At 37.2% G+C, this 15,304-nt stretch overlaps 1 protein-coding gene and 1 long non-coding RNA gene across 2 annotated transcripts; one reads left to right on the forward strand and one right to left on the reverse strand.

Moving 5' to 3' along the window:
- The first annotated feature begins 78 nt into the window (after window positions 1-78).
- On the forward strand, window positions 79-3,726 carry LOC116847472. Its single transcript, XM_032822502.1, has 10 exons — window positions 79-481; window positions 831-893; window positions 983-1,127; window positions 1,254-1,487; window positions 1,616-1,762; window positions 1,892-2,000; window positions 2,083-2,241; window positions 2,321-2,511; window positions 2,706-2,787; window positions 2,884-3,726. The coding sequence occupies exons 1-10, from the start codon at window positions 381-383 to the stop codon at window positions 2,982-2,984; spliced, it is 1,332 nt and encodes a 443-aa protein (XP_032678393.1). The 5' UTR covers window positions 79-380; the 3' UTR covers window positions 2,985-3,726.
- A 4,918-nt stretch (window positions 3,727-8,644) lies between these two features.
- LOC116847474 lies at window positions 8,645-14,424 on the reverse strand. The gene is made up of 3 exons (XR_004378766.1): window positions 13,967-14,424; window positions 10,374-10,553; window positions 8,645-10,268 (listed from the first exon to the last, which is right to left on the reverse strand). It is a non-coding gene; the product is annotated as an uncharacterized LOC116847474 (long non-coding RNA).
- Window positions 14,425-15,304: the final 880 nt, after the last annotated feature.

Raw genomic sequence — 15,304 nt, forward strand, 5'->3', positions numbered from 1 at the left:
GTATTCCAAACTTCCAAAAATAAAAGATCGTCCTTATCTGCTATTGAGTTGTTTATTTAAAGACAACGTCGTTTCACTTGTTATTGAGTTGTACTACTCAACTGTAGGTTCGCGGAAAGACACTATTTGCGTTTTTTGCAGGAAAATTACATAATTATTATTTTGTATGTTAAGTAAAATAAAATAATAAAATGAAAAAATAAAATAACCGATCTTTTAACGAGTGGAAAAATCGAATATCGATTCATCGTCGATTATCGCTCGTCTCTAACCTAAAATCTTAGAGAATCGAGGGATTTTTAACGTTGTTTAAAATGTAGTGGAGATTCATATTCCTGCGACAGTTTCGAAGAGCGCGTGAAGACATTCAAAGTATCATCATGCAGTTTCTTAGATCATTAATATATCTTGTAATATTGCTGTGTACATTTTTTTTTAATGTTTATTGCGACGAAATGAACGTGGTTGATGATGTCACGCAGTGAGTACTTTTTCATAATAGCATAAAATAGCCGGTAAAAATAAATATTTTAAATAATAAGACGTCAAAATTGTCTATATTCTATTTCTAATACACGTTTTTTGATAGATAACGTCTGTTTATTATGTGTGCAGATCAAGCATCATAAATTCCTTAATTAACACATAAAATGTACTATTTTAGGATTACCATAAATGGAATTATGCTAAGTTTGCGTTGGTGCTCATTAATGCAATAATGTCGTAATTACTTTAGGACCATACTTCTAATCAATGAAGCATGGTGTATATGTTTCTGTGTTGTATATAAATAAGAAATATTTATATAAAAAAATAAATCTTTGTTTCAGACCTCCCCATGATCTTGAAAAAATAAACTCTTTCTTTTATAAATCTGAAGAGGAGTTAAATAGGTATATAATATTTTATGCAAATATAAAATATGTTCTACATAGCGTTATTAAACAGGTTAGCAAATAATTCTTATCATTTAAAATTCTAGTCCTGTGACACAAGAAAGTAGTGATAATAAATACTTTAAAACAATAGAACCATGCAGCTGTAAAGAATCAGATGAACGTATTACTCAAGAAACAGTATTTTACAAACGTATGGTTGCTGTGTTATTGTCAAATCTAGTCATAGAGGTAGGTTTGCTATATCTAATATAAAATTTGAATAAATTTAAGACTTTGTAGAATTAGCATATCTTATATCAATTTCTTATATGCAATTCTTTATTTATATGTAATAATAATTGATATTATTCACAGAGAGTTGACGACAAATTAATAGGAACGCTCAGCATGGAAGCATCTTCTTCAGAGTTCAATTACCTTCAAAACTTTGTGGAGGGTCAAGGTTCTATAAAAGAAGTTGACAGGATACTTGATAATATAATAAAACAATCTCATTATCCAGTGAGTTACTATGTGTCTGAAATGTCTTATTACTTCGGAGTACTGTCAGAATTATTGATCCAGTGTACATCAGTTATAAAAGAACATGTAAGAATCAATAATATTTAGGATTTAGTTTTGTGCTCAAAGTATAAAGTTTGATCTAACTGATTTCAATGATGTATAGAAGTTTTTAGATGTACAGTCGATCTAATTGATCTTTGGCACCTTTGCAGTGGGATATAACTATCATCTCGCTCATAGTTATATCTAGTTTTCTAATATTGAGAAAACGACAGTGGTCTCGGAGCTTGGTTATCTTTCTGCTATTCGATGTTATAGTCGTGGCGAGTTTCTTCATAACTTGGTGGCGACTTATACAAGTAATTTGCATTTTGTTTCATTGTAAAAAATATATATTGATTATATCGAAAATGTATAGAACTTTGTGGATACATATTGAATGAGACGCCGATTATTTTAAATTTTAAGCACTGTTCGTTGCTCTCTAGGAAGCAGAGATCAAGATAATGGCGGCACAAGCGCAATTTGCCGAAATGCCTATTGCTTGTCAGCCGCACAAGATGGGCATATTGGATAAAATAGTTGCGTCATTTTCGCGTGAGTTTCTGAAATTAATTTATACTCGCGATATCACAAATCTCTTGTCTATTTTGGTAGTGTATTATTATCTATTTTGCAGGTACGAACGAATGCGAAAAGTATTACGAAGCCCTTCTGGCCAATCCAAAACTGCAAGTAACACCTATGATTGCATTGACGCATTTTCTTTCTACAGTCATCTTTTATCCTTTGTCGTACTTTGGGATTGTTATGTCTGAATTTATAGAGAACGCTACTAGTAAGTTAAATATCTCGCAATTAATAATATTCGGATAAGAGTATTGTATTGAACAAAAATTAACTGTAATGTTCTACAGGTAAGATGAACGTCTTCTATGCTGCCCCCGTCACTTTCCTCCTTTACGTAACTTTTTGTATATGCTTGATATTATTGCCGTTTTCCCTGATAGGCGGGTCCTTTAATTTTGGTATCGGACCATTCTTCAGGTTTGGTATAAATGGCAGGGAAAGGCAAGTAAACCAAGAACGCATTGATCGAATTTATGAGGTATGAAATATCTATTTGTTAAATATGGTTAATATTTGTTATTTTCACGAATATATTACATATGTAATATGTAATGTTTTAAAAATTATGCAAAGCATTCTAGATATTTTGATGATTACATTTCCATCATTATATAATTTTATGTAGTATTTGATCTAAATATATTCATATAATAGATTTCTTTTCTGCAATAGAATACTTCGCAAATTGAAGGTGCAGAACAAGTGAAACAATTGAAAAGTTCAGAAAAAATGAAGCAGATCACATTGGAGCAAGGTAATGTTAAGAGGACTCTTATTATATATATGTAATAGCATGTGTTTATAAATAGCAATGCTTTTTTACGAATGAAATATTATTTTTACACATTAGATCTTGCTGGAGGCGATGCATGCGACGACAAGCATCATCTAGATGAGAAACAAGAAGTTAAGGAAGTTAATGAGAAAAAAGAAGGGGATGGTGATTGCTAACAATAACTCTTCTTTTATTGTTACATTTAGTATTTTTTTTATTTTATTATTATATATTTGATATATTGCTAAATTAAGAAGGCTATTCATAATATTCTTACCACTTTATTTTTAAGATCGGTGATAATATATGTATTTTGTTATTATGCTTGAATTGTAACAACTCAAATAGTACAGATCTCCTTAAGATCTCCACAGGAGATCTTAAAGACATTTTGAGAATATCTCCAGAATATCCTCTGGGAATTTTGTACTGTGTGGGAATAATCAAATATCTTATTTGTAACATAAAAAGATATTAATATTTGCATTAAAATCGATTAATTTATTGTATTCAGTATGAAATTTTTTAATGTGTTCGGAAATGTTTGTAAAATTCTGTATATCATTGTTCTAAGGTTGTGTATATCATTGTTCTAAGGTGTCTCGTACTTAGTGTAACACTATAAGTTTGGTAACACTATGAGTTAGTTTTTTAGAAATTTCGCCGTCTTTCTATAACCTGTGGAAAACAATTTACTTTCTGTAAACTGTGAATCTTAGATAATGAATCGTTCGTATAGAGTACTTTGAGAATTATATTTTTATACTAATCTTGCTGATTGCTAAGTTAAACATAAACTTTATATTTAATTAACGTGGTTACGTAAGATAATAATGGCCGCGCTGTTAATGTTGCGTACGCGCAACCATTACTTTATGTTATCCGAATACCTCATTAAACACAGCATTGACTAATTAACACGATGTTTTATTACTACCACCGGCATACATACATCGATTCCGTCTAGCGTATATGGAACGGAAATGCCGCTTGCGCGTAAATTACTCGCGGGGACGAATAAACGGCTGAAACGGCGGTAATGAAAACATTCCGTTGTTCGGCGGCGCGGCTGCGCTTATTATGTCAATTCAGCTTAATGATCGGTGAGCAAGCAAGGATTTGTCAAATTTGCTAAATGTAACGTTTGCCGTCGCTCCTCATAATTTCTCTTCATTGTGTTTGTACTTGCGAGCGAACGTGGTTGAATCGTAATTGGATGAAGATAGTCTCTCATCGCACGACGACGCCGGCAAAACTGGATTATTGCGAAATTCGGAAAGACAGAAGACAAAACGTATCGTTCCTGCTCGCAGAAAAATTACGCGTTTTTGGTTAGATTTTCTTTATGAGAAAAGAAATGATTTCACTCTTTTATATTTTGAATAATGTATTCAGAGAAGGAAATACTTTCATTCGCAGAAGATTTGATTAATTTGTGCCGATGTATGTAGCAACGCATTGATGTACTGTTAATTACGTCGTTACAAAATATATACATCGTTTTTGCTCGTTTTTGTTCCACGCGCGGAAGAATTAAATACTATTAGCTACAAAAAACGCGGAGCGCAGTCTTTTTGACGTGGTAATAGAGAACGACGCGAGTTTCGCGTCAGGGAACAGGGTTTCGGAACTCGTTAATTATCGTTCGAATATCCGCGAGTGGTGCAAAGAATACACTAATTAGCGTCGAAGGTCATGTAGACGAGCGGTTTCTTTCGCGCCAGCGGTCGGTTGAAAAAGCCCGGAAAATAGGAGGGGCGCGCGTATCCCTATACCACGTTTTTCCATTAATTTCCTCCGTCGGCCGCTAATTTTTCACAGCATCGACTCACCGCAAATACGATACCGCAAATGCGATACCTACACTCGACGATACATTTTCTGCGCTGTGAACTTGAAACGTCGAAAGTTGCTTTTGTGTGTGTTCTCGTTCTATCCTTCTCACGAAAAACATATGTATCTTTTATAATCGTCCAATTTTTACACATTAATAAGTTAATGAGTCGCGAGGGAAATTATTATATTGGAAACGCGTGCGCTATCGAAAACAAAAGAACGTATATATTGTGGTATTTAAAAAAATTACGGGATTTATATGTTGCGAAAGAGAAGAAGCAAATTTATAAAAAAAGAGAGAAACCACTTTGGATATTAATAGTAACAGTTCAGTTATCGTTGAAACATTAGTAATTATTTCCGCTCCAAAATTTCCCGGATCTTAATACTGGCACGTAATTTCTAGATAAATTCGCAATGCAATATGTGCATGTGTGACGCGATTTTACGACCTCTGACGATACTTCCTACTTATAAGTAGGATTACAAAATTAAAAAAAATATAAAATAACAATATATAAAATTCAAAAGAACAGAGTAAGAAAAGAGAAACATTTTGAATATTGACAATGATCTATTATCGTTCAAACACATTATTAGCAATCACCTTCGTTATTCGTGCGTTATGCGCAACTCTCTCGCGACATTTCCCGCGGGTCCTAATGTCAGCATATAATTTTAAAATAAATTCACAATGCGAGCGACATGATTTCGCGATCCCTGGCGATACTTTCCACGGTCTCTCGTGGGGTCTTGTCCCTCGCCGTAGGAATTTATACATCGTGCGCGTTCCATCAAATATTTGTTCTCGCCATCGCTGCTGGTACCGCAGCGGTATTTGCGTGGAAAGGATGCACATTTAGGTTCTCGTCGTCGTCGTCGTCGTCGGGGCCCCGCGAGCTCCATTACATGCCCGAAGTAATGCCAAAGAGAGAAAGAGGAAGAGAGGGGCGCGACGGTGGCTGCTTGTGGTGTGTCGCGTCTAGTTTTGCCGTTTGCTGAGCGGCACCCGCTGCACGAAAGTGCGGCGTGTGTTAGTCAGTTTAGGGAGTTCGCGTGTTGTTCGCGCAACTGCCGGCTAGCCCTAAGTTTCTCGTAATTCCGCGTGCAACTCCCCGGGAAAAATCGCCGAGAACAGGACGTGAGAGCCCTGGTCGTCGCGCGACCTTTGCCACGTGCAACGTGTCTCCCTCGGTAACGGCGAGTTTGTTTTTTCTTATTCTTCCCGAGCGATTTAATCTTCAGTGTTTCGTAATCCTAAAACACACAATGATGTCGCGCCGTATTCTGCGAAAGATTATATTAACTGCATGTCTACATATTTGTATCCGAAATTCAATCAGCGAAGAAATCTATGAATGCTCGGATATTGGCTCAGTAAAAAAATTCGGTTCGATTTTCTGTTTTCTTTGATGATAAAAAACTGATTACTTCTTTCGCGATGAATCTATGCAAAATCTATCAAAATTTTGGCAAAGGATCATAAACTACGACGATTACTTCAGTGGATGAACAATTTGTTCTCATTGAATGCAATAAAGTCAAATTTGATTTTAATATATTTCGTGCTAGATCAATTTCATACTCAGATAGCAAAATTTCCAGAGAATGTTTTGCACGCAAAAAAATGATTTAGTAATATCAGCTAAACTGCGATAGCTGATTCAAACTTAGTCAAAAGGCTAATCGTTTAGCTGTCACTGTTAAGAATTGGCTATGACAGCTAAGATGCATTCGCTATGAAATACAAATATATTAGATGACATTAAAAATGCACATTATTTCAAGTAGCTAAGAAAATGGCAGTTATTCCTAAATTTCTTATCGTATGCATATATTAAAGAAGTTTGCCGTACAGCTACAATCATTTATTTTTAGCAGCTAATATTTCTTGCTATAGCGCCTAAGTAACAGCGAATAAATTTAGCTTCGGTAGTATCGACATTAGCTGTCCCTATTTCAGTGACACATCTGTCACAGCTATTTTTTAGCTCTGGAAGCTAGTTCTTTTTTTGCATGTGGGACGTTTTTGGAATGAATGTCTTTAAAACGTCTTTTGAAGATTTGTATGGATAACTTGTCATCCACGCCGGGTAATCAGTAATTCATGTTGTATCATTATATTTGTTACATGACATCCCAGACATCTTTTAGTAATTTATGCTCTCTGGGATATATTTCACACGCATAATATTTATAAAAGTATTTCACGATAATTTTACGGTAACTGAACTCTTTTTGACTGTCTAACCAAAAACTGTGTAATCTAAAACTGGCTAGGTAAAAGCACAGAGAAACCGTGAGGCAACCCTTCACAATTCAAACTTCGCGAAGCGAATGCCCGTCGAGTCTTCCGCTATAAAGACACGAGCGAAACGATTCACTCCGCGAATACAGAACGAAGGATCGCGCGCGGTCAAAATATTTCGGTGCGCGCTATCGCTTGCGATCATCGCGGACACGTTCGAAAGGGTTCACGGGCCCGTGAAAGCCACCTCCTCTGCCCCGAGAGTATATCCACAATCCACGGCGCGGAGAAAAGGGAAGCTGGTGGAAAAGCAGGAGGAGGAGGAGAGAAGCGCGCAGTCGTGCGCGGACGGAACGGCGCACCATGCGGCATAGGTGCACGGATGCATTACATGCTCGAAGTGACAGCTAAGGGCGGCGGGGGTTAGCTCCAGATCCTTTAGTTTTCTCCGCAACAACCGCCGCTGCTCCTTCGCATTATACGCGGCGCGCACGCTACCGAAAGTTTCCGCCTTTTGTGTTATATAACGGCAAGCCGCGCGCGCGGCCGGGACGCGCTGACGTGGCTTATCTGCTGAAATGCACCTTCCCGGCGTGCGCGAGCGTGTAATTTAGCAAGGTGCCCGGTTACACGATACGCGGCCGGGTGACGCGCGTCGTAAAAACTGCGAGATGTAGCCCACGCGAAAAAAACGCGGAAAGCAGAACGCTCACTTTCTTTCTCCCTATCGCTCTCCATCCCTCTGTCCATCTATCTCGCCCGACTACGGTGCTCCTGTCAATGTCCGACGGAACGTCAACTTCAAATTGCATAACTGAGCGTGTTTTAATAAATAAACCGGTCGATACGACGAGCCTCGCTCCCGATGAATCTTTAATTCCCGGCGCGATTACCCGCGCGCGCGCGCGCACGCGAATCGGAGTGCGGAGGAGAAATGTCGAAGCGTTTATTTTACAATCCATAAGTTTTCTCGCCTGAAATTAAAACAAATAGCGAAAGCTCCGGGAATTGTTGAGCGTCGCGTTGTTGCACACGGAATGCGAATAACACAGCGACACATTATCGCGTGTAATCGCGTGAAATCGGGCGTCACATTAAAATAACGAAATATAGTATCTGTAAAAATGAATAAACGTGGCGCGTGAATAAATAATACGAGTTTCGACGTGGCAACTGGATAAAGCGCGATAAAACAACAACAATGGCAACAACAATAATGAGAGAGGCGAGGACGACGAAACCGGGACGTTTTTTGCTTAACACAATATGCGATAATTATGAAAATTTCTGCAAATTCTCGCGCGATTTTCCGCAGAGCGCGCTCGCGATTTGCGAAATGATTTTTAACGCCGTTGATTTCGACGCGGTCCGTTCGCGACAGAAAGAGCGACAGAGAAAGAGAGGGGGTGGGGGAGAGAGAGAGAGAGAGAGGGAGAGAGTAGTTCCCCTTTCATAATTGTTGTAATCTAACTTATTATATTATACTTCCGACCGTCTCCGACGGAGGTAGAAGTTCGCGAACGAGTCCCGCAATGCTCCGCTGCTTTAACTCAATTCGAGCGAGCGTTCCGTGCGGGCGCTGTGAATGCGATGCGCGAGGACGCTATCAAAATAACGAACCTATCTTGCTATCCTACCTTCGAGCGCATTAATCGCGCCCGGATGCATCTCAAGTGCAGCGGGGATCCGGCGCGCATGCATCCGTGCATGTCGGGTTCACCTGCCCCCATTGACGATGGACCCTCTCGAATTTGCGCCCCATCGGTCGAGGGTAAACCGCCAAAAACTCGAACGAGCGAGTGAGCGAGCGAGTTCTCGGTTACAATAGCTATCGCGACCGCTGTCGTCGATTTCGATGGTTCCGATTTTCAGAAAGAAATCCTCAAGTGCGCGCGATCTCGTGTTGTGCTTGGATATAATCGAGGATGCTGTGCTGGGGGATGCGTGCTGTAGTGAGTGTTGTGAGACAGACTAATTTAAAAGCGTTTCGAATATTGCATTAAAAAGAAATCTGTGGATATCTTAGGAGCTTTCGAAGAATCAGACGGTCGCCTGGAAGGTGATGGAAACTGGTGGATTTTAACGTTAGATACTTCGACTGTGTGAACATGATGTTTACTGTTCGTTACTATTAATGAAGGCGATAAATATCAGTTTAAAATATGACGCAAATCCAAAACATTTTCTTTGAAAACAAAGTCGTAAAAGGCGACAATTAGAATGTGTGACTGCACGTTTAAACATGTTTTGCACGTTTAAACATGTGTGACTGCATGTTTAAATATGGTTAAATTAGAATTGTCAAAGCGACTCGATCTTTTCTTATTTTCGATGATACATTAATTTATACAAGATGCACGAATGTTTCTAAGATGTTATCGAAAGACTATAGGACAACGATGGCATTTGGTCGATGAAATGGTTTCTTATCATTGATTGCAATAAAGTTATATTTCGGACTCAAAAACATATCTAACTTTTCGATTAATTCAATAATTCGCGTTTTTTATATTTTTTCTTGAGATTCTAAACTTTTGCTCAGAATTTGATAACTTTTTTGATGTTACATTTTCTATTTTTACATTTTTTATTTTATTGTAAAGGGGCTTCTGTCCTGCTACCATTGTCGGCGCGGTTGCTGGAGTTTTATTAATTTCGATATCTCTCAAAAGGAGGCGAAGAGAATAATCTCTCGATTTTATGATGTTTCAGTGCGATGTACTGCTCTTTCGCATGCGGGACCGTGATCTTTAGCGACTTTGCTGCACGTGCAGCAACGCGACGTTGGCCGCAGAACGCAGCCCCTCACGCCACCGCCGCTCGTTTCTCTCTCCCCGCTGATTGTGGATTCAGTAACTCATGAGAGAGGATCGTGCTGGCCATCGGGAAACGTACGGTGGATGTAACGATCGGTTACCGCCACGGTAAACGTTTCGCTGTTCGCCAGGATTGCCGAATGTAAACTGTCTATTACCGCGGTCGGCGGCGATCGTGCGCGCGCTCGCGCTCGTTTCCATCGAGCGTGCGTTTATCAGCGTTACGTACGATCGAGACGAGGATAATGCGCCTGCATTCCCGGTATTCCGACCATGTGCGCGCCGTGCGCGCAAGCTTGCGCTTGTAATAAGATGATTGGCGTTGGTAATTAATGGGCGATCGCTGTGCGCCGCGCCGTTCCTAGTTGCAAATCGGCGGGATAGCGTTTTGCGGCGTTTAGGGGTGGCTTACGTCGCGCTGTCGGTCGATTCCAATGTTGATTCATGCTTCGTTGTCGCGATTAAGGAGACGCCGAAGCGAATGACGAACTCCGATGAAATTGCCCAATATATATCTCTTCGTCGTCATACATCAGTATAGAATTCTAGAAGGCTAGTCGCTACAAGAAAATAACAAATAAAATCTCTGTAAAATATTACATGTACAATAGCAGTAATTGGGTGTAATAGCAAATATAAAACGATTGCTCGTTATTTTCCTTTACTTTTAATTAATGTGTTAATAATTTAGAGTTTTCGGGAAGAAATCACTTTTTTTACATCCTTAACGTCGAAAGAACGAAGCGCCTGGAATGTTCCTAGTAAAGGTTGCACGTCCATTTTATCAATACTCCTTACCATGGCTGCCAGGTAGCGCAGTTTTCGATTCGCCGATTCCGGGCTGTCTGCGAAACAATACATGAGTGCCATAAAGCCAGAATCGTGGCTGTTTGTCTAGTCTATTCTAGAGGTGTCAAGTCTACTCTCACTTGGATTCATCGACGTTGTAAGCCAAATATTCTCGCGGAAAGAAAGTAGCACGCAACCTGATTCGAATCAACGGGCCCTATTTGTCAAATTGTGAAATGAGTGCAACGTTTGTGATTCATGTAACAACTTTAGAAGATTTACTTTTGTTATTTATGCTCGTCGATACTGATAAGATAAAGGTCACTCGGAAGCTGCAGACTTCGAATTTATCAACATAGCAGAGTCTTATCAATTGAAGGATTTATGGTATAATACTAGAGAGAGTAATGGATTGACAACGATGGAACGATTAATAACAGAACATAGGATTCCAAGTGGGCACGGATAATGATAGAATCAATTTGCAAATGGAGAAAACCGTAAAGTTTTCGAACTCATATGTATGAAAATAATGTATCACTCCACTATGGAGGAGACCGTGGTTAGTTGACAAGGTAAGTTAGCAAAACCAATTATTTCTGATTTTTTAAATAAATTACAATAATTTTAAATAAGTTACGTAAGAATTAAGCACAAGAAAGATTTTTAAATATGGCAAGGATGGGTTTGAAATCTTTGCTTGATTCTGAAATCTGTTAAAAAACAGTGGAAATAATCGATTTTATCAATTTTTTAGAGATTTGTAGAATAATGTTACATTTAGCCAGACAAACTCACGCCAGTGCGTATTGCATCTTCGAGGAGACGCTTTGAAACTTTAGCAACTCAGCACCTAGTTTGTCTAGTATACTGTTTTAATTGCCCTTCTATGTTCATGGAATACCGAGACTGAGATCTTACCCTACAAGCACTTCATCAAACCGTCTCATTTCGCAATCTTCGACAGAATCATCATACGAATATCAGCTCCTGTTACAAGCTCATTTTTTGCAAATCCGGAAACAAATCACTGCAGACTTCCATAACGCCGCAGTCAAAACAAACCATTGTACTGCGTATTGCGTTCTCAAAAAATAAACCTCGAGATTTTAGCGCAAAACAGACACAAAAAATATCAGGTGCATCAGGAAAAAATTTGAAACACATAACGTACCTCTACTATCCAAATAAATAATAGCAGTGGAAACCGCATATTCCCGTCCGATCACCCGTTCTCGAGTAATAACTCAGATACCGCAGAAAATTAAAAAAAAATTCAGTCGTATGTCACCAATTCTGAGTTCATTTTTAGATACAATCCTATGCAGCACAGAAAGTTGAAACAACGTTGCTGAGATGTTGTAATGTTGAATGTTGAAATATAAATCTATCTTTCCAACGTTGTATCTATATTGTTTTTTCTACATTGATTTTTTATATTGCTATATATAGAAACAATATTGAACAAATTATCTTTTAAAATTCAAGTAGAGATACTAAAAAGAAGTTTTATATACCCTTTTAAATGACGCATTTTTTGTAAATCGCACTTTAATTGACTTTTAATTGGCTTTTAATTGATGCAAATTTTTCGAAAATCAAGAATTTCATCGAAAAATGTTTCAAACAATTTATATAGTCTGATGATGCTATTCACTTTGACTTTGCTAAATCATGTTAAATTTACATTTAATTTTTTATGTAGAATCATATAGTTCCTTTAAAATAAATCGATTTCTTTAGTTATTCTGCGTATTGAGAGGAAATAATCAAAATGTGAATATTTTCCGAAATATTTTATATTATATCCTAATATTTTTCAGTACAAAATATCTTATTAATTATTATATTAAACTATTATATTAATTGTTCAACAACATTACTTTAATATTTTTATACGTTGAATAACGAAGAAAATCAATCAATATTCTTAATATTTACATATTAGTGTTTTAATAAATCTGTAAAATCCAATCTTAGCACAGAAAACTACCAACCGTTGTAAAAAAAATTTTCTGTCGCTAAACGCGGCCAATGTTAAGTCAATATTTGACAATATTAAATTTCAACGTCTACAAGACATTGCAATTCAGCGGACATTAGACGTTTCGACAATGTCTTTTCAATGTTGAATTTACATTTCAAAATGTTGATGCAATATTGCAATGTCGCAACGCAACGTTTCTGAAATGTTAATTCAACGTTTGTGTGCTGTATGGGAATAATAATTCTTTTCATTGAACTGAACTCTGAAGAATTCTTTTTGCATCTGAAAATGAACTCAGAATTAATGACACGATTGAATTCTTTCGAATCCTTTTTGAATTCTCTGTGTTATCTGGGAAGCCCCGAAAGTAAATAAAATATAAATTATTGAACTCAGAATTGGTGATATACGACTAAATTCTTTTCGAATTCTTTTTGAATTCTCTATGTTATCTGAGAAGCCTCGAAAGTAAATAAAATATAAATTATTATCGGGATTTCAGTTATGATAATATTCGCAGCGCACTGATCTAAGAAGGATTACCAAGTAAACGAAAGTAAATTAAAATATCAGTAACAAAAATTGAATCTAATATCAAAGTACTTATTGCCGTACAACCTGCTCACTTAAACGTTACTATACGTTGCCGATTTATTAATTGTGAAAAATATAAATATGACGAGAAATTGACGATTCTCTAAATATACGCAAATTAGTTTAACACGATGTAGAATATTATTCTATCTTATATCTCCTCCTTTTTATTGTTCTGTCGTAGTAATCTGAATATTTACTTACACTCCTAGTAAGCAAGAAATCATTAATACAACGTTGCTACAATGATATTGAAGAACCTGTAATATTGTCAAATATGTAGTGTTTAATATTGTATCAAATATCATTACGAACATACTTTGACCGCGATTTGGAAGTTTCAATAATGTTGAAATAGGGTTGCTATAATGTTTTAATCGGCAGAAATATTTTTAAGATATTGCATTGATCTCAAATAAATGTTAAAGTAACATTTGAAAAATATATTTTTTGTAATGTTTTTAAAACGTTTAAATAACATTCAGAAAAATCATCCCAAAATATAAATGCAATATTATTAAAAAATGTCCAAACAATGCACATAAAGTCAACGTTTCTAAACGTTAATTTAATGTTCCTTGCTTACTGGGCTGACATTATGACTGACACTGATATTGCCATCCTAGCTCCTGGCTACTTTGTCGTAACATTCCACATATTCACTTAGGGTTTTAATCCTGATCTTGACCTTTTGCATTGACACTGACATTGGTAATACTATCCTAGATCCTGGCTGCTTCATCGTAACACTCCGAATATTCGCTTATAGCGAATCACTGACGTGACGAACGCGCGATATTTTTCTCGGAATTCCCAACTGTTCCACGACATACTTATTTCTAATGTTCATTCTACGATATCTCGTTACGACAAACGCACGACACTTACTTTTGGCACTCTCGGCGATGATGCAGACGTGAAACTCGTATTCAGAGAGCCGAAATCGTGAAATCCACGAGACAAAATTCACGAAATACGTTATTCCCCTCGCAATCTGTTCTCGACAGTGCTACCAACTAGTGCTAGCTTGGAAGATTTTCTTCGCGACAGAAGACCTCAGGAGACATGCATAGAATGACGTAACGATATAATATCAAATATCCAGGCTGCAACGTTACTCTACGCATGCGCAGGAGACCTTTGGTTTGTTCTTTTCAGCTGCATTGCTGAATTGGTACAATAAGTTAGAGCGAGAAAACATATACTTGTCTCACTTTAATTTATTGCACCAATTCAACAGTGCAGCTGAAAAGAACAGACTACTTATGTCGCGGAGAAATCTCCTGAATTTGCAGCACTATTACCAACTTAAGAGGTGAATTCAACGTCGACCGCAGCGCTGGGTGAGTAAATAAGGGGTTTAAGAGATTACTAGACCTGTTATTCTTACGTCGTATATTAGTTCCGAAGTCTCTGCTACGAGCCGCCACTTTCCTGAACGAGAACTGAACGTAATATAACTAACTGTTGGGTCGGACACACATCTCTCCGCTTTATGAAGCAGTACTACTTAATGGCGGGTTAGACGTCTTTTATTCTGTACATACATAACGTTCGCAAATTCTAAAGCCGAAATCAGACTACGCATTGGAGATTGAGGATTGTGGGTTGAAGATTAGGTTTTGACGAATTAACAAACTTCCGTTTTGGTTTGCTTTGCTCCAAATGGTCAAATAGCAATCATCAATCCGCAATCATCAATCTCCAATGCGTAGTTTGATTCCGGTTTAAGAGGTCGTTATGATATTTGTTACAGCAATAGCATGTATAAATCTCATAATCTGTAATGTAGACAGTCACACATAGCTTTAAAACGTCATTCAATAGACGTTATAAAGACATCTGAAATAAGATGTCTGGCCGGTATTTATAGTCGAAACTTATTTCAAGACCGTCTTAACCCATACAGCACGTGATATATATAATATCACAGTAATATTTCAATAATATTTCTGCGATATTACAATATTACGGAAATATTACTGTAATATTATATAATATTACGTGCTGTGTGGGAAGTAATATCTTAAGGTGCGAATACGGCTTTGTGATTGGTTTATGACATCTTAAAATAGTACTTAAGATGATCTTAAATATAATCTGACTATGAATACCGGCTTTTAAGACGTCTTTGGAAATATATTAAAGACGTCCTTTTTCGGACTTCTTTTGATAACATCTAAAATAAGATATTTTAAGATCTTTAAGACGCTTTTTGAGTAACGT

Source organism: Odontomachus brunneus, unplaced genomic scaffold, assembly GCF_010583005.1.
Source record: "Odontomachus brunneus isolate Ranch 3 - 2012 unplaced genomic scaffold, Obru_v1 Obru_scaffold_078, whole genome shotgun sequence".
NCBI lineage: Eukaryota > Metazoa > Arthropoda > Insecta > Hymenoptera > Formicidae > Odontomachus > Odontomachus brunneus.